At 50.8% G+C, this 25786-nt stretch overlaps 1 protein-coding gene across 1 annotated transcript in view; it reads right to left on the minus strand.

The window, feature by feature from the left end:
• The window catches only part of TIAM2 (TIAM Rac1 associated GEF 2), a 91128-nt gene extending 66084 nt beyond the window's left edge, over positions 1–25044 (minus strand). Inside the window, 7 exon segments of the mRNA XM_037520621.2 lie at positions 810–956; positions 1506–1691; positions 11091–11315; positions 13264–13436; positions 18748–19183; positions 22240–23397; positions 25011–25044. Of these exon segments, the coding sequence (XP_037376518.1) occupies positions 810–956; positions 1506–1691; positions 11091–11315; positions 13264–13436; positions 18748–19183; positions 22240–23391 (2319 nt within the window). The 5' untranslated portion in view covers positions 23392–23397; positions 25011–25044.
• Positions 25045–25786: the final 742 nt, after the last annotated feature.

Consider the following 25786-nt stretch of genomic DNA (forward strand, 5'->3'; position numbering starts at 1 on the left):
CTTCAGGGGACACTGGAAGTACATGCAGAATAAAAGCCCCCTGTTAAAAAGAAAAAACCTCTTCAAGACGACTCACAAGCCTTTCCCCCTCTGATGAGATCATGAAATGATAACTGATCTTTTCAGCAGTCTTTGAAAACAGAAAAAAGGCTGAAGCATATCAATCAGCAACATAAAATTCATAATTATCTACTGGGTCGAGCGTTAGGAAATACTCCCGCCATGCACGGTCACTGTGTTCTGAGAACAGGTCAGTGCACCTGGGCCATGCGTCAAGACCAGGTGCTCAGGCTATTTTTAGTTGATGAAATATTGAAACAGAAGCTCTTCTTGGAGAAAAATAAGTAGCAGCAACAGCCCAGAGTGCAGAGCTTCGGATGCAGGTAGATGCCATCCAGGCCTGCCCCTGGGGAGAGTCTGGCTCCAGCCAGAGGATCTGGCTGTCGCTCCATTTCTAATTCTACATATTTACTTTAATAAAAAAAAATGCACAGGAAAAGTCAGTATTATACTAAAGGCAATAAAAAGGAAGGATTGTTTTCTGATCCTTACTTGTGTGCCCCTAAGCACTGCAGATGTGAGCGAGCAAGGAGTACACGAATTTGGGGGGAACCAGAAAGAGACCGTGCAACTTGGGCCTTTCATTTTGGAGAACAAAGCGCACTGAGACGCATCCTCCCACCAGCTTCCACCGCATTCCTAGCGGTGTGAGCACCTGTGACTTAGATCCCTGGCAGCTGACCAGCAGGGGTGTCACTCTGGACTGGCTGGCTGCTCACCCCCACCCACCTCCAAGCTGAGCAGCTCACCTGGGTGACGGAAGGTCTCTTCTCCTTCCCCTTCCGCGCCAGGGTGTCCAGTCCTTTCAAGGAAGAGAAAATGCCCTTCTTGTTTCTCCCCCGCTGGCTCAGGGAGAGCGTTCTCTTCCGCAGAGCAGAGTCGTCTCTGGAGCACACCTGATTTAAAACTCAGATTTAAAAATCTGAAAGTATGGTGTTTGGGTGACAGAGGGAAGAGAAGCAAGCTCTGCTGCCATAAATGGGGTCCTACCGGGCCACAGAGCCACCACGGGTCTGACACACAGACTGTGTAGAAGGCTCTCATCTGGAGCCGCGAACCTACTGCACACTGGGGTCTCTCCACAGGAGGCAGCAGGGCCAGCAAATCCACTCTAGACAGCCCTGACTGTCCACCAAAAGCAGCTGTTCAGAACACCCACAGGGCACTGCAGACCTGGCCTCTGGCAGGCAGCCCTTTGCTTCCTTTCATGGATGTTGGGGCACCTCAGGAATGCCCCAGCCCACCCGCAGGAGGGGACGGTCAGAAAAGCAGATCGTAAGGAATAATGAATTCCTAGAAGGGGCAGCAGAGAAGCTGGGACCTACAGCCTCCAGCCCCTACTGCCCCCTGGGTGGCCTGGACAGTTATCAGGTTAATGTCATGACAAGCTGGAGCAAGGGGGGCACTCGAGGTCCTCCCTCAATCCCGCTGGCCCAGGAGCTCACCAGAGCATGGAAGGATGAAACAGACAAGACGCCCAATCTGCCCAGGGCCAGCTTGGAGGGGCGGCTAGCAGCAGCCAGGAGGCTCTTGGGGTTCGGCAGCTCCCCGCCTTGTAGGCTGGCCAGATAGCAGCGCATCCTGAAGAGGTCCATGTGGAATTTCTCCAGATTCTGCTCCCATTGCTGGATCTGTCCAAGCAAGAACAGAGATGATGTAAATAAGAAGGCATCTCCATGGGCAAAATGGGGTCCCTTTGCAAACCTCAAGGAAAGAAGATGCAGCCGACACGGGGTGGTGAAGCAAGCCTCCCTGCCTACCCCAGTTCCAGTCTCCCACCTCAGCCCACGGGGTCCCCAGGATGGTGCTAATCAGGATGGGCAAAAACAGAACAACTTATGAGGCCCACACAGTGCCGTGCAGATCAGAGTGACCTGTGGGAGCGCATGCTCCAGGCCAGGCGGGCAGAGGAGGCGGCTCAGCTGTCATCTCTGCCCTTACACCAGACAAACTGAACTGCACAAGGGCCCCAGGATAAATGCAGGCAGCGACCTTACAGTCCTGTACGTTCTGGCCTCCAAACAGTCTCCAGACAGTAAGAAGCAAATAGACATCAGGCATAAGGACAAAGAGAGTTTTTACTTCTATTTTAAGTTGATAATAGAATAACCTCAATGGCACATCTAAATAAAATAAAAGGTTATGTAATTACTTAGACAACAGAAATTCTCTTGTACTTCCTTACGACTGAAGTTGGAGAGTGGCTAAAGAATTAAACCCTGGGGGGGGGGCCTCCCTGGTGGCGCAGGGGTTGAGCGCTGGGTTGCGAAGCTGCCCGCAGCCTTGCGGTGCTGGTTCGATCCCCAGCCACCTGCGAGGGTCCCACATGGCCAAGCAGACCTCTCCTGCAGTGCCCGCTGCTCCCCTCAGCAGTGTGCTTTGTCACTCTGCCTGTTCTATTCTCCGCTCTGGCTCTGGTGAATTCTCTCACCCTCCCACACTTCTAACTGTACCCAGTGCTTGTATAAATAAATAAATAAATCTTTAAAAAAAAAATTAAACCCTGGGTTCAGTCCCGCCTCTTCTACAGATGTCAAAACATGCGACATATTAGCATCACCTTCCTTTAAGGGCAAACTAAGAGGGAACAGTGGCTCCAGAGGCTTGTCCACACTGGGGTTCTGGGCAGAACAGAACCTGGGCTTCCAGTGACGTTGAGAGCAGCCTTGGAATCCACGCGAAGGCCGCCAGGAGGGCCCACCTTAAAGGTTCGGCACGGGCGTGGGGTCGCTTCATGCACAACAGGCACCTCTGGTCTTGCACCCAGAAAGATACTGGCATTTCACACTAAACCCCCAGGTCAGCCCATCAACCCAGGGAAACGATATCTTGAAGGAACGCCAACATTCCACACGTGTGCTCGCTTCAGTCTCTCCCAACAGAAAAGTAGCCCAAGTTTTGGGTCTCCCCAGGTCCCTCCAAGTTCATGGGACAAACTGAAATAGTGCCTTTGTAGGAAGGCCCCCATAGGATTTTTCTGCATGACAGCGATACTATGGCTAGAAGATCTAAGCACATCTCCTGTCCATTCAAGGTCATCTGCCAGTAAAACAATGAAGTCACCAAGTGCACTGAAACCTCTGATCTCCAGAGTGAATGTGACCTCATTGAGGATTCTGTTCGCTCTTATTCGTGACGTAACAGCACACTGGTTGAGTGAACACCAGAATGCACTTTTGGCATTTAAAAATGAAGATGTGAGGTCCTCGGGCTGAAGTTTCCACTCCGTGGGTCTGAGACCTGCAAAAGTCTGCATTTCAAAAGCACCTCCGGCAATTCTGGTGCTGAACTTTAGGGAGAATCACTGCTCTAGACTAGTAAGACAGTTAAAATTAAAACTGCAAAGCTCTTCTTGGTCTTGGCCTATCAGAGAATTCTGGATGGGCATGTGGGAGCACGCACTGATGCCTGAAAGCTACAGGCTCCGTGCAAACTACACTCCAGTTCAGTGTCCCCTTTGCAGCTGATCCCTGGACACCCAGAGTGACAGATGTGTTCCTTTGCTTTCTACTGACATGGAGATATTTCCAGAGTGGATAATATATTAAAGCCATTCTTCATTTATACCTTAATGGGAGACAAGATATAAGACACCTTCTAGGGTCTCTGTGAAGAGAGAAGACACTACAGGAAAGATATCCCATGAGGTGCTGGAGATCAGAAGACAAAGCCTCCCATGGCATCCAGAGTGGATTCAAAAAATTAGAAATAAAATCCAGATCTATCCCAATCACTACATTTCAGAGGAGTCTATGAATTCAGAACTCTGCATAGACACAGCACTTTTAAAGGCCTCATTTAATGGACTTATGTGATCACATATAGAAGCACCGCTGGAGGGGAAGACAGTTCCATCCCAAAGGACACCCACAGAAATCCAGATGTTGTCAGAAGCACTTTGGTCATCTCAGCACACCTGGACCTCTTTACCTATAGCAGGGGAATTCCTGAAAAGAACAGGTTCAGATGTTTACACTTGTTGAGAGCAGCAAAGGCTGGGAGACCCTGGTAACCCAAGTAGATTCACAAACATCAAGTGATGTGCTATTCATGTGATAATGTTTCAAGAAAACTAGCCTCCAATATGGTGTACTGGAAAGGTGCTTTAAACACTGAGTTAAGCAGAGTTCAAGTGAGACAGGACTTGGACTTCTGTGTTTCAGCAAGGCACCTGTCTGATTCTGATGAGTCTTTGTGACAGTGGAGTTGTAGCCAAGGTGACTGGGCTACCGGTAGCCTAGACAGGTGATCTTTCCAGGGGTTTCTGCAAGGATGCTTCTGGATGAGACTGACATTTAAATGGCTACACTGAGTAACACAGATGACCCTCCCTAACGCAGGTGGACCTCCTCCAGTCGGCTGGAAGCCTGGACACAACACCAAGACTCGCCTTCCCAAGTACGGAGCATCCCCCCTGCCTCACAGCCTTCAGGCCAGGACACTGGCTGGGTTTTTTTTTTTTTTTTTCCATGCCTTTGAACTCAAACTGAAATATTGGTTCTCCTGGGTCTCCAGCTTGCTGGCTCATTCCACAGATCTTGGGATGTCCCGCTTCCATGATCACATGAGACGACTCCTTATCTGCCCAGCCGTCTATCCATCTCACATACATACATCTCCACACACATGCAACCTACTGGTTCTGTTTTTCCAGATAACTCTGACTAATACAACCTTCATCCTGTAGGTCTCTGTGGCAAGGTCAGCTCCTGCTACTCATAAAACTTTTCCATAAAGACATTATATGGCTTTGATGGTCATGGGATTTTGTAAAGAGAATCAGTTATGGAAGTTAAGTGAAGATTTGTGGTTGGATAAAAAACAATAAACATTGGATTTTTCCTCCCAGAGACTCACAGAGGAGTTAGGAGAACAAGCAGGTGAACGTACGGTGAGGCATGGACTGAGAGGCTTATGTTACTTGGGAAGAGACATGTAGGAAGGACAGATACACAAACTCAAAATGAATATAATGCTGACGACATCTGCCTACACAGTGAACTTGTGGGGAGCTGGTGTCTCCACCCCTTCATTTCTCAGCAGAGGAGACTAGAGACTAGGGAGGTAAGTGACATAATAAACTGGCCCTTCCAGACTAGCAAAGGCCCAAAGATGATCCAAGAACAAAGCTTCTACCCAGTTCTTATAACAGCCCCAGAGTCCAAGGACTTGTGACTACAGAGATAGCAGCAATATCGGTGCCCCATCCAAGAACAACCTCACCAACTTCACTTAAATTTTCATCTAACTGCCGCCTTCCTTTCTCCCCACAACCCGCCCTGGTGTTCGAAGTACAAGGATGTAAGATTATTTGCAATCTCGTCTGGGTGCCTGCTTCATTCATATTGAACATTCTGCACTTCGGTGTCCCTGACAGTCAGTAATGTTAACAGAGAAGAAAAACATTTTAAAATCACTTTTTAAAAGATGGATAAAGGAGGAGACAAAGATACATTACTTTTGACGCAAAAGGAAAAAGAGAAAATAGTTTTGTATCTACAAAACTACATATGCTACTTTAGTAAAATTTAATAATCGTAAGAATGATAATCACTAAAATAGGAATATTTTCTGGCATCACATTTATTGGGAATTTCTGAAGGTTTTTTTTCTTAACACTATCAAAAACTAAAATGCCCTACATCAATTTCCTTAACTCATAACTGGTTTCCCCTTTTTTCCTGACTTCTTTAAATACTGATGATTTAGACAAAGTTTTGGTTTTTTTAGACAAAGATCAGGACATGAAAAAGATTCAAACTCAATGTCCACTGAGCTTTTGATCTTTCGATCCTTATAATAGCCGTACACAAAACATAAAAAGGACATAGTGAAAAGAACCACCTAATGAGGTTTCCATTATCTTTCACTGTAAAAGGGAAAATTATTAACAACAAAATTAAAGAGGAAAACTCCCATTTGTAAGTTTCCTCTGTTGCAACTACAGCTGCATTCAGTCAATCAGCCCAGAAGGTTCTAGCCTCTCTGGAGGACTGGGCGGGGAGTAGGAATCCTAAATCTAAAAATAACAAGTGAATAAGTGATACATCAAAAAAAAGTAATAAAGATGACAAGCACATTCCCGCCCCACCCAGCCCTCCTAGAAGAATATTTTCTATCATGTAGTCATTAGCACGGTATTTGGCCACGTGTCCACTGTTTGGCTTGTCAAAAGATAACTGGCTTTTCCTTTTTGACAGAGTTAGCTGGAAAAGTCTGGTGCACCCCAAGTACCAAGTCCCGCCTCTGCAGAACTCTCTAGAGCTAAGGTCACACTGAGGTTAAAGAGCAGCCTGTCAGCTTTAGGGTCTTCTGCTTGGACATACAATTCACACGTCCGTAAGAGCCCCATTCAATCACAAATACACTTCCCTGAAACGGAGCTGAAACATGCAAGCTAAGAAAACAAGTAAACTAAGGATTGCTTCTGTGAAATGCAAACCCTCAGCATGTGGTTGAGTCAGCAAGCAAAGCACAAGCTGCTTCCCAAAGTCCAGCTGGCAGGCAGTAAGGTCAGCAGAGATCTGTGTTCAAATCCCAGCTCCACCGCCTGCCAGCTGTGCAACACTGAGCCTCCGAGGGTCCGGCCTCTCCCCCACCCACCGGGTGAGCGGCGTGGCCCCCTCAGCTCATGGAGCTACATGTGAGATCACATGTGATGGCGCTGGAGGTAAGCGGGGGGGCCCCCTGGCATGCAGAATGAGGCAAAGGAGAAGGCATGCCAGCTGAGAAGGGGAGATGGGAGGCCTGAGAGAGAGAGACTGAACTGTGAGAAGCTGGGTGGGGCCTGACACAGAGACTCCATCTTGCCCCTGTAAAGAGGAAAGGATTTGGGACTAGGGAGACCTGAGCATCCATTCACTCAGTAACTCCAGCAACGCGCCAGAGATGCAGCGATGAGAACAGGGGTCCTCCGAGAGCTCATATTTCATTCTAGGAACCACCTCAATGAAAGACCACTAAGGAAGGGCATGTGGAAAGGGTCCCAGCAGGGCGGTTGGCTGGGATTGCAGGGCAGCATCTCGGGGAGGCAACCCCTGAACCCCTCATCATGAGGTCCATGACGGGGCGAGGGGGATGGGGCGTGTCTACTTCTGCCCGTGGTCCATGGGCGTTCTCTCTGCCTGAAGAAAAGCCCAAAGAAAGTAGTGGAACCTGCACGAAGTTTAGGGGTGTGAGATAAAGGTCAAGGTGTGGAGGGGTTATCAGTGACTTTATCTGGTAAGCAGGAGGCAGCTTCTAAAGGATTTTTAGACCAACCATGATCACATGTGCCCTTGAGGATGCAAACCCCTCTGGCCTTTATGGAAAGTGCATCTCTGGAAGGGCAAACCTGGCAGAGGCCACCATTCAGGGAAGAGAGAAGACAGACCTACTCACCCCTCCATCTCTCACCACCTGCCCCTTGTGTCTGAAAAACCAAGCTGGCAGGGAGCATCTTGGCCTGGAAGGCGCCCCTCCATCCTGCTCCTGACTAACTCCTCGTTTTTTAAGAAGCAATTCAGACATCCCACCTCCAGGAAGTCCTCCATGACTACTTCCTGCTTATCTCCCACAACACTCTGGAAAATCATCTGCTCTGCCTTGATGATATGATGTTGAAATTACAGGCCCCACTGTCTTTCTCCCTGCTGCATGGAGAGCACTGGAGGGCAAAGATGGCATCTTCAATGAGCCCCAGTCTTGCCCAAACTGTGCTCTAAACCGAATGTTAATCTCCTACCCACACCACTGCCACCAGCTCCCCACCACGCCACTGCTGCCAAGTTCCCACACTGACTCAGCACTCCGGTCACCTCGCCCTGTCCCCCGAAACCCCTTCACATACATCCTCCCCTCCCACACTTTATTCCCAGATCAATCGCCCGCCCCTCTGTGGTATTTTCCACAAGGCTGCGCTTACTTTGTTCTTTCAACCCCAGTCTCCAACGGCAAAGCCAAGCCATCCTCTCCGTGTTGTGAAATTCCAAGGAAATATTTAAAACGAAGCCCACTTTTCACAAACACCGGGCGAGTAGCTGGCCTGTCTCACCCCTCCCCTCCCGGGCACCCTCCCTCCCCGGCTAATAACCCACAGGAAGTGAGAACCACTCAGACAGTCAGGAGGGCGAGGCGGCTGGGGGGGTCAGACCGCCCAAGGGCAGCGAGGCTTTGTCCTTATTTACTTGCTGAAAATACGAAACGGAAAGGAAAATAAAGCACTAACTGGACTTAATTTACAGCTCTTCCTCCCTCAGAACTTCAAAAGCACTCCAGCAAGTGGGCCTGCCCCACACTGGACGTGCTCAGAGGAAAGTTGTGTCATCCGGCCCCACAGAAGCCCCGGGAGGCCCGGAACAGAGGACAGGTCCATCCTCCAGGCCCTCCCCACAGCGCGGGGGCCAGGGCGACCTCTCCAGGGCTTCAAAGACAACCCATGCGTGTGGAGACCTGAGCTCGAGAGAGGTGGCTCTCACCTGGCACAAGGCTCTGGATGCTGTGTCTGCGGCTCCCGGGGCCACTGGGGAAGTGGCTGCAGAACCGGAGGAATATTTTCTACTGTGCCAACTACAATTCGGTGGAGGGAGCACAGCTCTTTAGAGCAGCTTTCCAGAGGTAGCTTAGGGGAGGTGACACTCTGGGGCATGGGGCATGTGGGCTGGCGTGGGTCCTGCCCTGCAGATGCCCTTGTAGGCCCACACGCCGATCTCCAACCCCAGACCAGCTCACCAAGGAACCCTAAGCACAGGCTGGGTTCCCGTCACATTTCACAGAGCTCCCTTTGCAACCATCTGAGTTGGGGACAGTGGGCACAGCCAAGGGGACCCACACCCCCCAGGGCAAAGTCCTCTGGGAGGGCATGAGCAGTGACCACCTCCGAAATGGATGATGGGGTGAGGAGAATATTTTCCAGTGGAATTTCTGAGCATCATCCAAATTGCTTCTTACCAGAAATCCACAAGCATAACATGGGGATGTGGGGAGGGGGCCCGAGAATCTCGGCAGTGAAGAATTAGTCCCACCGAGACGGTACGGCCGCAGCAGCTGACGCCTGACTCCGTCGAAGCACGCAAAGCAGGCCCCAAGTAATAATTGCATTAATTCTTTCAAAATGTTTCCCTCAGGCCACCTGACTTTCCTCGGACCCCTGGACTTGGGAGGGGGTCATCAGACATGAAAGTCCCCACTCCCGGTCAGAGAACAGCGCGAGTCGTGGGATTAGGAATCATGCATTTACCAACTGTGCACAAGGGCATGAAATCACATTTGATGAAAAGTGTACCCTCAAACAAAGTTTGCTTGGACTTTGGCCATGAGAGGAGAAAGGGAACAGGACAGGGAAAGTGGGTTGGGAGCCCCTCAAGGTCACCAGATTTGTCCTCTCCCTGCCAGGACCCATCTTCAACACTACGGGAGGACTGAGACGAGCAAGTCAGGCCTCCGGCCAGGGACGCGGTGTGCCCCGCAGTGCAATCCCAGGCAGCGCCTGCAAGTGAACCCCACGTTTCCCAACTCAGCAACGAAGAGGCGTTTGACACAGAGACACTGAAACCCATGAATTGGGGCTTTCAGGACAGACAGACAGACAGGGGTGTTTGCTTGTGGGAATTCGGACCACAGGAGCCACATGGCACAAAGAAAACTCTAGCACAGCTGTTGTCCTCCACGGTTCATGAGGTAAGTGTGATACAGCAGCATCACCTGCTACCCATACACAAAGCTGGGGGCCAGTACAAGCCTCTGACCGGGGCTCCCCCAGACTCAAGCAGGGGTCCCCCATTTCTCCATCCAAGCAGGTGCAGCAGAGGACACAAGCTGAGGTCCCAGAGCACCTGCCCTCTGGCAGCTGTGTGGCTGCTAAACCCCAAATGCCCTTCCACCTTCTGTTCATCTTGGCAGTCACTTCCTTCCCAGGTTGTAGTTTGCCAGCAAGAACAAGTACTCTTTAAATGAACAGCACATTCGGTTGATGAGCAGTTCAGTTCAGCAGTACAGGACACCATCATTACGGTTCTATGGGTACAGAAAGAATGCATGTCTCGCATGCACTTTCCGAACAGATCGTGAGACTTCTGTTGTGTCTCCCCAGCCCAGGCCCTCAAGGGCACAGCTGGGCCACACCTGCCCCACTTCCCTCTGCCCTCCAGTCATAGTCTGATTCATCTCCCAAAGACACTATCTTCATCACGCATTGATGAAGAGAAGGAGTTAGAGATTTCCTCGACACATTTAGGTTGTCAGAGCAAAGGAAAAGAAATATTCAAAAGCTGCCTTTTTTTCTGTTCACATCTGAACAGCACAGAAACTAGTCATTTCATTTACGATGTGAACGTGGCGCTAGACCAGAGAAAGTGTCCTCCTTAGAGCCTTATCTATCAGAAGCAGGAAAAAATATTGGGCTTGGCGGAATCCCTCTTCAGACACGGAGACAATTATTGTGGCAAGTCACCCTTTGCAAAGCCAGTCTTTGCATTAGAAACTTTCCTTTCTAAATTCTAGTGGCTTTACAATATAGATCTTGTTCTAAAAGTGACAAAGCATGGGAGAATCACTTAGGTAACAAGGAACTACTCGATAGTAGGAAAAAAGAGTGGGGTACACAATGTCCCATGTTATATATATATACATTTATATATATATATATAGCTATATACATATATATATGTGTATTACATAGAGCTATCCATGAATACCATGTATATACGCAAGAATGTGTGTGCACGTACAGTGCATATATACACTAAGGGCACCAAGTATGTGTGTGTGTGCATGAATGCATGTACATATATGACAGGAGCATTACACATGACAGGAGCATTACACAAAGGTTGTCATCTTTGTATGTGTGCATGGGTGTACACAGCAACCAAAGACAGTCAAACACACCACATCAGCAGTGCACAAAAGTACAGGTCAAGTACTTAAAATGAGAGCCACAGAAAAGACCTCCCCAGAGTGGGGACAAGCATCAGCAGTTGGCATTTGAACACGGGGTTTTGCTGGGAACAGTGTGAGCAATGAAAGGAAATCCTTCTGGAAATAAGCAGTACCTGGTTCTCGATGGCTTTCCTGTTCTTGGGGTCGCTCACCACCGAAAGCTGCAGCTCTGCCATCTTTTTCATCTTGCTGTCCATGTCTATCTTCTGGATGAGGTTTTTGGTCTGGTTCTTCAGCAGTCGCACTGTGTCCTCTTTCCCGTGCTTCTTTGCAAAAAGTGAGGCACAGGCCGAATGTATGGCAGTGACCCAGTTCTCCAGATCCGTCTGGCTGGTGGCCTGAACAAGGGGGAAAATCCACCTGAAATTGTTTTACTACCAGGTGCTGTCCCAAGCAGCAGGCTGGTCTGTGATGTGTAAAACCCAAGAAATACCTTCACTTCATAGAAAACCATTCATTTCAGAAACACAACAACCACTCAGCTGCAATTGCCAGCATCCTTGATGCCAGGGGGTCTGAAAGAACATGGAGGCAGAGCAGAAGCAGCAGGTACCACACGCGTGACAGAGGACCAGCTAAAAACAAGCTGTCAACCCCAACAGGTGCAGGGGGAGTCAGGTCTATCTGCTCAGTGCCACAGGGGGCCACTTGCTGAAAAGCAGTTTGTCTTCATAATCTCAACAAAATGAGAACGTATTAGGACTAAGATATTAAATTTGAAAACCTGGATGTGAAATTGCATTGATGATCTGGGCTCAATTATGAAAAATATCAGTAACATTAAAACTGCTGTCTATGAATATTAAGAACACAGATGTGGTTTTCCCTTCTCTGTTTTTCAGCACCTCCAGATGCAATGATACACTATTTTCATGTAAATAATTTTTTTTGTTTTAAAAACAGTCAAGTTTACTGAAGCAAAATGGGCAGAGGTGTATGAATCTAAGTAGACTGACATCACTTTCGGCTCCCTTGGGGTCCAGAAGCAACACCACACATTCAAGCAATCGGCTCCACCCTACAGGCGGTTCTGGGATCCGACAACAGAACTACTGGGACATCTTCTTAGAACTAAGGATATTTTGCCTGAATTACAAATGAAATATCCATGTAACAGTTGCCTGCGAAGTCCATACAGATCTGCCCTAACCAACTTACCTTCCTTACAGCTCAGATGAGCATCCACTCATCACTTTGCTTTCAAGCAACACACAGGATTTAACTTTCCCTTGGGGGAGGAAAATCAAATCTCAGACTTGGACTCTTGCAAGTGAAGTCAGTTTGGGGACCGCAGCAAAGCTAGCAGTTCAGTGGGTGCTCCTGGTGCTGGCGCTGGAGACCAGCATCAGCTCAGAGTACCCTGGATTCCCAAAGTCAGCCAAGAGAAAGAACACCAGTGTTCTGAGGGGGCTCCTGGGCCACCCAGAACCAGCTTTATCTGGGACTTGAACCCAGGACCTAAGAGATTTCTATGAACCTCTGACCAGACATGACCTACAGTCTGGATGTGTCAACCAGCCACTCTGGCCTTGGGAGGACAGGCGAGTGAGACATCACCCTTCCAACTAAACTAACAACAGTGATAATAGAATTTCTGCAGTGCTGACCCCATGCATATTATGCTATTACCCTTAAATTATTATATTACTGATGCAGGGGCCAGAGCTCAGAGAAGACCAGTCAGTGGCCCCAGATGACACGCAGCTTCAGCAACACGATCCATTCACATATGAGTCTCCCCCAAATCAGGGGCTCTGCACCACCATGTTCTGTGGCTTCTCAGGTGCTAGAAATTGCTAAAAATCATAACAGCATATAACCCCGATTTTCACACTCTAAGACCACTTCTACAGGGAAATAAGACCTGATGGCATTTGTCTCTGAGGTTTTCTAAAAAAAGAACACCACCTCTTACGCGGATTCTCAGAAAGAACCTGAACCTCTCCTGTGCATATTCTCTAGGGTCATGTCAGAAGTCTGCACTCAAGAATCTTGGGCCTTGCGCTCACCAGGCCATGAGCTGCTACAGAACAGGGATCATGACTTCTCTCTCTGCTCATCCTGAAGAGCAGCTCCTGGACAGCACCCAGCTTGCAGGGGCACCCAAGTGATGCCTGCGGTGCAAATGGCTGGACTTACATGCACCAACAGAACCTGGCGATGCGCAGAGGCCAAGTCTCTGGCTTCAGTCCCAAGGCAAAACCTAACTACACTTTTGATCTATTTTATGACAAACTGTGCCTCTTCATCCTGTGCTTTCTCATCATTCCCGAAGCTCAGCAGTACCTGGAATAGGTAGACGTCTCCAAAGGAGTTGCTGAGGCAGAACACGTTTTCCTTCTTGGGGTGCTCAGGCACAGACTGCACTATGCTGTCTTCTGCAAACAGGGCGCACCGGGGCGCACTGCTCTGGTCCATGGAATTCTTGCCGTAGGTCTCATAGAAGAGCAGCGTGCAGCCTGCGAAGACAGAAGCAAAATGTCAGCCCATCAAGGTCTCGAAGGTCTAGAGACTGAGACAGTTACTGCCAGCTGTGAGGGGCTAAACAGGAGAGGTTTGATAAATGCAACATCGGCACAGCAATGCTATGCCAGGAGCTCATCTAAGGACTGGCTCATCCAAGCCCCATGGCCGCCTAGACAGCAGGCGTGTTTATGAACCCCCTTTGCAGATGAGAAAGCTGAGCGGTGACAGTACTTATGCAGGTCCCTGCTGGGACACGTGGAGCTTGGGGGACCTGTCTGGCCCTAGAGCTCACCTTCTTAACCACACCACCACACTGTTTCAGAAATCAAAATATGGGAGCCAGCAGAAAATCCCACACTCCTGCACTAAAGGAGCTTTTACATGTATAATTTGAGATGACAAGAAACTGAGTAGTCTGGAGCCGGACAGGTAAGAGGACTTTGCTATTTGTGAAATAACATCCAGTTTATTTTCCAAATGCCATGTCAAATAATTTGAGCATATTCCTTTAGCTCACTGTGATAGGAAATATCACTAATCTTACTAATTTAGAGAAAAATAAAATTAAATATCCCTAAATTTTCAAATCTTACTCTTAAAAATGCAACTTCTATGCTTGTGGGTAGAAAGCTTTCCCCTACTGAGTGAAGGCTATTATTTATAGCCTTAGACTAAACTAATAAAGCTGAGGCTTCTACTGTTGGTAGAAGTGATGAAGATGGAAATGCACTGAGTCTCTAAGGGCCCCACAAGCATGCTCTTCTGCTGGCCCGCCTGGAGAGTCTGCAGCCAGGGTGCATTTTCAAGCACTTCTCAGGTGCCAGGTGTGCTGTGCCGAAAAGAATCCATCTCCATCCCATGCTCAGCAAGCAACTTTCCTGGTGTTTGAAGAAGTACCTGACAGGCCTCCCTGGTGGCACAAGGGTTAAAGATCGTGCTATCAAGCTATCGCCACATGGCACAGCAGACCTCTCCTGTCTCCCCACTGCTCCCCTCAGTAGTGTATTTCAGTAGATCTGCCTGTTCTGCTCCCTGTTCTCTCTGGTGGGTCCTCTCGCCCCTCACCCCCGCACCTCTGGCTTGTACCCCAGCTCTTATATGAATAAGTAAATCTAAAAAAAAAAAAAAAGCACCTAACACTTCCTGACTCCTTACCCTCCTATGTAGTAAAACCTTCTTCATAAAAATGTGGATGTTCAAAAACCAATGTCGGGCCTCCCCGGTGGCGCAGCGGTTGAGCGCTGGGTTGCGAAGCTGCCCGCGGCCTCTGCAGCGCCGGTTCCATCCCCGGCTGCTCCCCGGCCACCAGAGGAGGGTCCCACATGGCGCGCAGACCTCTCCTGCCGCCCGCTGCTCCCCTCAGCAGTGTACTTCGGTCCTTCTGCCTGCTCTGCTCCCCGCTCTGGCTCTGGTGAATTCTCTCACCCTCCCGCGCTTCTGACTGTACCCAGTGCTTGTATAAACAAAACAAACGAATAAATAAATAAAAACACATGCCTCTTTAAAAAAAAAAAAAAAAACCAATGTCATGCTTGCCAGTTTCAGGTCTTCCTTTAAGAACAAATCTGAAGACAAGCAACTTTCTATGGTGGCAGCCGGGGCTGCATGGAAGCTGCCTGCCCCTGCTCAGCCCTCCAGCAGCCTTGCAGGTACTTCGTGAGCACAAGACGCACGGAGCCATCGCTCCTCCTTCAAAGAAAACTCATCCACAGTAAGCGGCAGGGAGAGCCTCTGAACAGGGAGAGCAGCGGGAGGGCTGGGGCTGCTTCTGCGGGTGGAGCTGGCCCTGGCCCCGCCACAGGTACAGCAAGAAACAGCACCTGCCACCTCTCCCTAGGGAAAGGCCTGTCTGCTGTGTAGCAACGGGCCTGACCTGGGACCCAAGCACCAGGGCGAAGGTGACAGGGCCACGCCAGCGCCGCCCAAGTCCAAATTCTTTCCATCGAGTTAATGCTGATGTCGGTTTCCCCAGTGCACTCCCAGCAGGTGTGGTTTGAATCAGGAAGTCCAGAGGAAGTGAAAGCAACCTTTGACAGATGCCAGGACGCTGCCGGGTGTCACACCTCATGCCCCATCCACATCCACAGCCAGAGGATCACACCGTGCAAAACAAAACCCTTCCCTTCAGCATGAGGCCCAGATGTGCAACAATACCCAGCATTTGGTTGCCATGGAATTGAAAGGAAAGCAGCCGTAAATCCATTAAAGCAAGGGTCACTTAGTCTGTAACGCCTGGGCGTCCAGCATGACAGAAAGGGGCCATGCCTGTGTCGGTGGGAGCCACCACCCCCCTCCCAGTGCACTGATCCTCAGCCTGCCCAGTCCCTGCTTGGAGCTGGCTTTGGCCTGTAGGGTTGAGGGTGGCGTTTCTTCTCGCCAGGGTGGTAGAAAGAGGAGACAGATTAGAACAGCGATGGGAATGCAGGCACAGAAGACATCCCTTTAGAAGAAACATCGCCAGTGGAAGACGAGCAATTCACCTCTGCCTTCCTCAAAGCCAGCTGTTCGCCCAGGCCCTCTGGACCACATTCATCTCTCCGTCTCCACGGGGGACCCCCAGCATCCTGCCAGTGCTATGAGCGCCCCCAGACCACAGTCACCTGTGGCCCTGCTGAGAAGCATCTTTCATGACCTCGCCCACTCTTAAGCCCAGTAAGTCCCATGTGAACTGCATGAAAATCCACTCGCCGGAACAGACAAAGCAGCACTGCCCTTGTGACACCTGATTACAATCTCCAAGCCCTAAACACCAGCGGAGCCCTCATCTTGTCCACTGTTCGTGGTAGGCAGGTAACCGGCGGGCTGGCTTAATAGCTGCTGTCTCCAGGGTTCCAGTTTATTTCCATGACACTTCCAGGAGAGTTGAAAGATACCACTCAGATGCAACATGCGTGTGCATGTGCATGTGTGTGTGTGTACACATCTGTGTGTTCTTAACTAAGATGAAACCAGATATTAAACCAAAGACTGCAAAACTGGATTCTAAGCCAAGAAAGTTGAACGCAACATGTTGAATTCCCAGTGGGAAGAGGTGTAGACAGGCACATGGAAACAGCCGTGGTGGGAAAAAACATCTTCATCACAGGCCTTGCCTCGGCTGCAAAGGGAAGGGAGAGCTGTGCGCTTGGTAAGAGTTCACCCCTATCCAAGGATCTGGAAGGGTGTTACCAGCCAGCACCCAGGCCACCGGGCACAGGGAGGGCTGCAGATCCCGCAAAGGTCAAGGAAAACACACAGGACCACCCTGCCCTGAGGTCAGAGGTCAGTGGCTCGCAGAATGGAATGCAGAACCCTGGAAAAGGCCTCCCACCTCCTGAGCTTCCTGCCTGATCCCCTCCCCCCTCCAGGAAGCCTCCAACAATCTGCTCTGCTAAACATCTCCTGGAGCTGGGAGCTGGGGGGGGGGGGGGGGGGGGAAGGGGGCCTCTCACTTGCCCGAAGCTCCAGCCCCCCTTGTGCTTCAAATTGATTCAGAATCAGCTTGTCTGCCACCTACTAGGCCCCCCTCGCCTTGGAGAACCAGAACAACGTCACCAAGTGCACTTCTCCTGTCCTCTGGGCTAAATATCACCAGATCCTCGTGCCACCCCCCTTGGGGCCCAGCTCTAAATCCCTGTGATGTCGCCGAGGGTCTTGCTTCTCAAGGATGGGCTTGGGGGGACCCAGCGGCACAGACCCCACCCCCACGGGTGTGCACCGGGCTTTCAAAGCCATGGCAGGCAGGCACAACTTCTCCAAGGTCCAATGTTAACAAATGAATTTTATACATTAAAACAGAGACGGCACACATGGAGCAGAGACCATCGACGCTGCAACCATGCGAGCGGGCGGCAGCGCCCACCGGGGCTCAGACAACGGGAGAGCCCGTCTCTGGGGCCGCCTCACTCTCCCTCACAGGAAACAGCCGTGTGAGGATCATTCTCCTGTTGGCAGACATGCCTCCCAAGCCAGGGCCCCAGAGACGACGGGCAGCGTGGCCCGGGCAGGGGAGGAGGCGATGGCACAGACGCCGGAGGCTAGTGACACCCACGTTTTGCTGCGTGTCTGCCCCATCGCACCCGAAGCCCATGCTGAAGGACCTGCCACCGGATGCCCACACCTGTGTTCACCTGCCCACCGGATGCCCACACCTGTGTGCACCTGCCCACCGGATGCCCACACCTGTGTTCACTGTGAGGCCTTCACAGCCTCATCTCCCGCTCCTCTAGCGCCAAGCCGTTACATCAACTTCCCAGGTCTCTTCTGCCATTCAGCAGAAGAACCTGCCTCCCCCCAGGTCAAAACTAGGGAACCCCTGTGTCTTCCTCAGCTACAGCACCAGATACACCGCAGAGCTGGAAAGACAGCAAGAGAAAGAGGGGGGCTGGACACTGGGCTATAAGCCCTCCGGGTACCAGGGAAAGGTGGCGCCTTGAAATGCACCTTTCAAGGAGAAGTTAGGGGCAACCGGGCAGGGTCACCAGCGCCCCACGATGGCGGTGGGGGTGAAGAGAGCGGGGCCTGCAGATGGGACTTGGTTCTGCCTGCTCCCTGATCAGAAAGGGGCTCACCCGACGAGGAGGGTGGCCTCGGATTCCTGCACACGGTGCCTCTGACAGAGTTGCGGGACGCTTGTGCAGAAATGCCTGGGGCCATGCAGCGGCGCTTCCTGCTCACATCTGTACAATCAACACTGAATCGACTTAGAGCCTTGCGCTTCCTCACAGGCGTTTGATGGGTAGGGCCCAGCTCTACGTCACCCGCGCAGGCTTCATGCTTCACCACGGCAGCGCTCGAGGAATGCCCACCGCTGGGACAAAGAGACTTTTCACTCTCTCCTTTACATTAAAAAAATACATGTTTATGGTGGAGACAAGCAGACTTCCTTAGCTCCGAAAGGTGGGATGACACAAATAGAACAACCCAGATGTCCTCCTCGGGCACAGAGAGGAAGGAGACCTCCCGGGAGCACAGACACAGGCGGCAGATGAAGTTCAGCATCAATGTCCCAAATGACGAAACTACAGTGGACGCTTGTTTGGGGATTTTTGTTGGTTTTAGCCACGATGCAGGAACACTACTAAAGAGTAATACAGAAACACCTCCAATATACTCAGCAATAACCATTAAATTCAATCCTTACTTATCAGAATGACTAATCTATCTTAAGTCAGCCACGTGACAGAGGTTTGAGAGAGAACTTACGGTGAAGCATGCCAGCAGAGTCTGTATCAGATCCTCCCTTCTCGGGGGATCAAATTCGCACGGGCCCTGAGAGGCGACCATGGAGGGAAGGATCCCAGCAGTGCTCAACTCTTCACGTACCTTTAAGAGTTACCCAGTATTGTTTCCACTTCCTCCGAGCCACGAGCTCCAGCTTCCTTTCCTTCTGCAAAGTGACAAGGGGTTTGAAGAAGAGCCAGCCAGCTTTCCGGACCACCCCTTGTTCCTTCTCGAAGAGCAGATCCAGTTGCTCCAAAGAGCTGAGGGACTCGCTGCTGGTGTCCTCCGTTTCCGTAGATGTCTCTAGGTTCTCCGTGTTGGTCCTGCTCATTTCCAACTCCCGCATGAAATTCTCATAAATGTTCTGTTGGAGGGGATCGCTGCCAATGGCGTGAGCAGATTCACTTCTCTGGGACAGGATCTGCGTGGAGCTCCCTGACCACAGTGAAGCAGGCACCTGGGAGGGCCCCTGAACATCCGCATTCAGTCCATCTGGGCGGCTGTCAAAGTAGTCACTTCCCTCCTTGGACCTCGGTTCCTGTGAGCAACGAGATGACCCGCCATCAGAGGTTATGTCTACTCAGAGCCTCCCCACCCAACGTGGCTAATGGTGCTGCTGCTGCTGTTCTTTCCACAAACACACATCTAAAATCACTGAGTCTCCAAACCAGAGAGACTTGAAGAAACAGTATAGTCCCACTGCCCAACCCAATTTATAGCCAGTGAAGTCAAGGCTTAAAAATGTAAGCAGAGGGCCTCCCTGGTGGTGCAAGGGGTTAAGACGCAGCCTATGAAGCACGAGTTCAATCCCCGGCCAGCTAGGGAGGTGACTCACATGGCACAGCAGACCTCTCCTGCCGCACCCGCTGCTCCCCTCAGCAGTGTACCTCGTCACTCTGCCTGTTCTGTTCCCCGCTCTGTCTCTGGTGAGTCCTCTCACCCCCCACACCTCTCGCCTGTACCCCAGTCTTGTATGCATAAATAAATCTTAAAAAAAAATGTAAGCAGAGTAACAATGGTCATCCCAAGTCTTTCCCATGCTCATCACCGAGAAGTTGACTAATAGATACAAAACACACTAGCTAAGATTTCTAGACTGCTATTTCTTAGTTAATTGTTCATCACTCTCTTCCAGGAAAGAATTCATGTTCTTACCATTTGTTTTCCTCCTGAATCATTTAAAAGCTAAATTAGAAAACTGCTAGCCCCAGGATCTGAAGATAGTGACAGAGAGGCTCAGTGTCCTATTCGCAAACTTCCCTGGTCTCCCCAAGGTCAGCAGAGTGCCCAGCCTGGCGCCATCTGCACGGATCTCGATGCAGGATCTCCAGCACCTCACTCCTCCTTCAGGTGGTAAAGACCAAGCAGCTGGGATTCCTTATGCACAGTGGCTAGTAACTGTTGTCAATGTTTTCCATGGCTAGTATTTTTTAACTTAATTTGAGAGTCTCTCTCATGAAAAGAAAATGCCATTCATTCCACACACATTTTCATTTGAACACTTAGTTTATTCTAAGCACTGGGGATTCCCAAGACATGATTCTTAACTGTCTCAAGACATTGACTTTCCAAACCCACAGCCGAGAGAGAGAATTCTGCAGAGATGCTGCTTGTGTTCATCTCTCAGCCGCTGCTGGGCTTTCAGTCACATCTCCTGATCCATTAAGTAAAGATGAGGGACAACTGGGTCAGGGACCAGCATCTTATTTTGAAAATTCCACTGTGTGGAGGGGTTTTCTTTTCAGAAATGTCATCCAGACATCAAGCAGCAATTTCTTGCTATTTTCTATAGGAAAATCATCCACAGAGAGTGCTTCCAAGTACCCCGAGGGTATAAAAAACTGAGTCCCAAACATAGCTGTTACTAATGAAAATATTATTTTCCACTTGTGTTGACACAATGTCCTATACTCATATTTATTTATACACTGATCCTGAAGCAAGAACAGAGCAAAGCAGCCAGCTGTGTGAGTCACTTCGTCAGGAAACGTTGAAAATAGTTTAAGATTTTTTTTTTTTAAGTTGTCACTTTGTTGGTCTTCAAAAACTCCTAGGAGGTGAAAGATTACTTCTGCTTTAGCTGTATTAACATGACTTCAGCTGTGAGTCAGACCCTGACACCCGGCCCCAAAACACAGGCCCAGCAAGCGCTCAGACCCGGCAGAGCCCTGCCAGAGAAAGCCACAGGGGGAGGAGGGGCAAGCTAAGGTCCAAGTTATAAACACTCCAGACACTGGTGTCCATAAGGGGAGAGTGCACGCTGGAGTTCTAGTTGTTAAATGTTCAACTGTGGCAAAGCAGGACAAATTTTCCTTCTTATGAAATGGGGAGAGACTATCTGTCCCCCACACCCTTTCCCTGTTTCCTTTCTGATTCTTATGATTTCTCAAGATTCTTGTTCAGTGGTGTGAGTCTTTTCACTAATTAATCTGTTCCAGACTCTAACTCATAGTGGTTGAAGCCCTATAAAGAAAGGTTGCTCTTCAAAAAAAAAAAAAAAAAAGAAAAAGAAATGTTTATCCATCATGGTCAGAGTTTCTGACTTAGTTCTGCTGGCCTCAGAAGGTTGTGGGTGTTTGAGAGAATAAGGATTTGTTTGCTGCCTTATTATAAACACATTGTCCCAAACTTTGCTCCTGTACACTGAATCCACTGAATGCATCTAGACCTGAGCTTCACCTTAAATTGTGTAAGAAGACAAAGGCGTGGCCAAGAAGAGGGGCACACTCGCCCAAAAAGCAACCCTAGTTCACCTTTTCAGATTATCAATTGTGGGAACATTGGCCTTCATCGGTTACTGAAAAGAAATCCAAAATGGATTATTAGCTTCATATTTAATGACATTAAAGCAATTAATAGTGTGGCTCAACAACACCTTAGCCATGCAACTAAGGGAAAAGCTCGTTTGGGTCAGCAGATTTGGCTTTGGCCCTGGTTTCCCCACTATCTAATTCAGGGCTCTCAGGAAGGACCCTCAAACTCCTTGCCCCTGGGGTGCTCAAGGTCCCCTAGTTTTCAAATCCAGATCCGCTCAACAGGCTACAGATCACTCTGAGTTAAGTCTTGGGATGACAGAGGGAGGCTCAAAATCTGGCTCAAAACAGTCAGCTCTGCCCATGAGGAGGTGCTGAGACTAGAGACGGGCAGGTCAGCTGGGCTTTGACGTGACCAAGACTCCATATTTTAATTTCCCAAAGTAGCATCAAGTTTAGGAAGGCTTCTCACTCAAAAATAACAGAAATCTCTCTTGTCCTTTCTGCTGAGGCTTTCCGAGAGGGTTTGGGAAAATCTCAGCTGACCATTTCCTTGGGGAATTCTTTCCCACCCTGGACCTTCTAAGAACATTCTGGCCAGGCCTTGGGAATAGGGGTGCTGTGCACACAACAGCAGGGAAGCTGAGGCGGCCCTAATTCGCAGTAGGTTATGAGTGAAAAGGCACATCTGAAGCAAAACCAAAAAAAAAAAAAAAAAAGAAAAGACAACCCCACACCTGCAAACAAGCCGTGCCAGGTCTGGGCAAACCCTCAGTCTCAGCTCAGGGAAGCCAGGCCCTGCCCCAGGGCCGAGGGTGTGGGCTCTGCCCAGCTCACGCACCTGCAGTTTCCTTTTCTTCCTGGAGAGGCTGCCCGTCCAGTCGCTGATGCGGCGCATTCTGGCTTTCAGGGTGTCCTTCTTGGAGGGGTCCTCGGCCAAAGCTTTGGACTTGCGGCAGGGCAGGGTGAAGGAGGCGTAGGGCCCCGGCTCCCCGCGCACCACGCGCGACGGCACGTCCATGTCCGAGGCGAAGGAGACGCGGGTGGAGAGGCCGGCCTGCCCGCCCAGGGAGTCATCGGAGAGTCGGATGCCCGTGGGGGGCAGGCTCCCCAGGGAGGCCTCTGGGTAGAGGTCCCGCAGGGAGGAGAGGGAAGCGCTTTGGTGGAAGGGCTGGGGGGCATCCCTGGGGGGCAGGCAGGTGGGGAGGCCGGGGTCCGGGGTGCCGGGGACCGGGAAGGCGCCCTCGGCCTCGCTGCCCTCGCCCACGGGACCCCAGGGCGAGTCGTACCAGGAGGACTCGGAGCTCAGGGAGCTGCCCTTGCTGGAGCGAGGGCGCGAGTCAGGCGGGGACGGGGCACCCGGGGCGCGGGGGGCAGCGCGGGGCGAGAAGCGCAGCAGCTGCACGGGCCCTCCCGTGGCCTCCGCGGGCTCGGGGCTGTGGGCAGCGCCCCCACCGCTGTGGAACTCCACCCGCAGACACCCGTCCAGCTTCCCCAGCGTCTTGATGAGCACCTTGGGGCTGCGGCGGGCCTCGCCGGGCGGCGTGGAGGCCACGCTCTCGCGCCCCCCATAGCAGTGGAGGAGGTGGCCGCTGCAGTCGGCCAAGGCCATGGGGTTCCCCGCCGGCTCGTGCCCCACATAGTGGAAGCCGTTCTCGGGGAAGAAGGCAGTGTGGGCGCCCTGGGGGTCCTTGGCCGGGGTGCCCGTCCTGAGCTTGGAGTGGGCACCGCCCTTGGAGACTTTGCAGGCGGGGCCGGGCAGCCTGGAAGCGTAAGGCTGGCTGCTCTTGAAGTGAGAAAGGCAACTTCGCGCCAGGGACCTGGACTTGCAGCCCGCTGCGCTCCCGCCGTGGGCCCAGCCACGCCAGGACTTCTCGTCTTTGGCGTGGATGCTGCGGATTTTCAGGGAGCAAGGCTTTTGCTGAGCACCAGTAATTGCATTGCTGTGATTTTTAGCTCCTTGGAGGGTGTACTGACTCTCCGAGTTCCCCATTTTGACCTGAAGAATGAAGAACAGCAGCCAGAGTCAGTGCTGATTACATTTGTGATGAAAGCACAGTTTTTTAAAAAGTTCTGCACATGGGAAGGGACCCAAGCCACCTGGGTGGGGGCCTGACACAACCCGGATGCCGCACGGGAGCGCGGCTGTCCTTGTGCGACAGCATCAGCCCGGCGGCCACGCTGAGTCCCTGCGCTAGCCACGTGAAACACACAGCAGGGGGCCGAGGCTAACTGGGGAACTGAACTGGCAGAGACAGCCGAGGCCGAAGCAGGTCTGGCATGGGAGCTTTTGTAAAGAAAACTGGGGGGCAGTGTCCTGCCAGCACACTGACTTTTCAATAACCACAGAGCTCTGCTTTCATGAGGCAGAAGCCAGAGCTGACACCTCACCTAATATATGTGATTGTTGCTCTAAATTCCCCACACCTGTAATCCCAGGAGTTCAGGGAGCAGGAACACCCCAAAAGAAGTCATCAAAAAGTAGGCTGAGTGGGGTGGGGGGGATTTCTCATGTGGGACATAAAAGCTCTTAAACTAATCTCTAACATTTTTCTAAAGACTTGGACCTCCCATATGGTGCAGGGGTCAAAGTCTCAGCACTCTCAAGCTATAGCCAGCCACTGCAGCACAAGTTCGATTCCCCAGCCAGGGAGCTACCCACATGGTGCAGCAGACCTCTCCTGGCTCACCCACTACTCCCCTCAGTAGTGTATTTCAGCCAATCTGCCTGTTCTATTCCCCACTCTGTGTCTGGTGAATCCTCTCACCCCCCGCACCGCTTGCCTGTACTCCAGTTCTTATATGCATAAAAAAAAAAAATTAAATCTTGGGCCTCCCCTGGTGGTGCAGCGGTTGAACGCTGGGCTGTGCAGCTGCCTGCAGCCTCTGCAGCACCTGTTCAATCCCTGGCCGCTGACGAGGGTCCCACATGGCGCACGGACCTCTCCCGCCATGCCCGCTGCTCCCCTCAGCAGTGTATTTCATCAGTCTGCCTGTTCCGTTCCCCACTCTGGTGAATTCTCTCACCCTCCTGCGCTTCTGACTGTACCCAGTGCTTGTATAAATAAATAAATAAATAAATAAATAAATAAATAAATAAATAAATAAATAAATAAATAAATAAATCTTTAAAAAAAATTAAATCTTTACTAAAATACATTTTAAAGACTTTAAGGGTCCTCACTTAGGATGAGGAGGAGGCTGAAAAACCCTCAATGAGAAGGGGAAGCTTGAATGGCGAGCTCGCGTGAGTGTCTGAGAAGACGGCTGCACTCTTTCCTTGGCCTCTCAGGCCCAGCCTGCTCAGCAGGTCCACTGGTCCAGCCAAACTCACAATGACACCTGACCCAGTCCTTCCCTGCTCCGTTTTCCTTCTGACTGTTTCTCACCATTTGGTGCAACTCAGAGGAGAAGCTTTCAGCTGTTTCTAAACCTATTCAGTCAGTTTTCAATTTTATTTTTTATACCTAAGAATGGGCAGCCACAAAGCCAAAGCAACTGGACTGACTATCCTAAGGTGGTAGGTATCAAAGACATGTTCAAGCAAGACTTACAGTCACTCCCTCATTACCTCAGACACAGTCTCACAACCCAGCAGGAACCCCGACTCACCTGAGCTGGATTTACCTGCAGTCCAGTTTGTGCTCTGGGGAGACTAATGGTCAGTCAGTCAATCTGCCTCACAGGGTCCCTCGAGCAAGGCAGCATGGTTAACACATGGGGGTAGGGAGTCCATGAAACCATCCTGAAAAACAGAAGTCCAGGAAAATGCTGTCAAACCTTTCACAGCACTTTTCCCCAAAGGCTCCCCCAAAAGTTAAAACAAAGGTTTAATGTCTGAAGTAATGGCTGGTGTCCGGAGCCACTGTCAAAATAATCCACACCATGTTAGAGCTGCTGGATTCTGCAGGGCTGTTTGGTTCATGCAAATGACACCAGAGGGGCCCATCCCATCTAGAAAGACCCTGCTCTCAGCAGGCTGTCTGCGTTGGATGTACCCCTTGGTTTCTGGGAAGCCCAGGAGCCATGTCAAGGACCCCACCCTGAGACTCAGCGCTGACAGGATCCTCAACCGCGCCCTGCAGGCCAGTGTCCTCCAGTTGGCTGCTTGGTGGAGACAAACCCAAAAATGGCTGTGAAGGGCCCTTGGTTCAAGCAACTTCTGCAGCAGAGTTAGAGACGCCAGGCACGAGGCTCGAGGTCTCCCTCCAGCATGTGTCTAGGCCTCCCCACATGAAGAGCAGCAGCCAGAGGCCCACCTTTGAGGACAAGGCTGGGGTGGGATGGAGGCTGCTTTCTGGCCATCCTCATGGTCACTCTAGGGACACAAGCAGACCGTCTCCCCACACATGGAAGGCAGAGCAGTGAGGGGTCAATAGTGACTTTCT

The sequence above is a fragment of the Talpa occidentalis genome, unplaced genomic scaffold (assembly GCF_014898055.3).
Source record: "Talpa occidentalis isolate TD23 unplaced genomic scaffold, MPIMG_talOcc4v2.1 talOcc4.2, whole genome shotgun sequence".
NCBI classification, from domain to species: domain Eukaryota; kingdom Metazoa; phylum Chordata; class Mammalia; order Eulipotyphla; family Talpidae; genus Talpa; species Talpa occidentalis.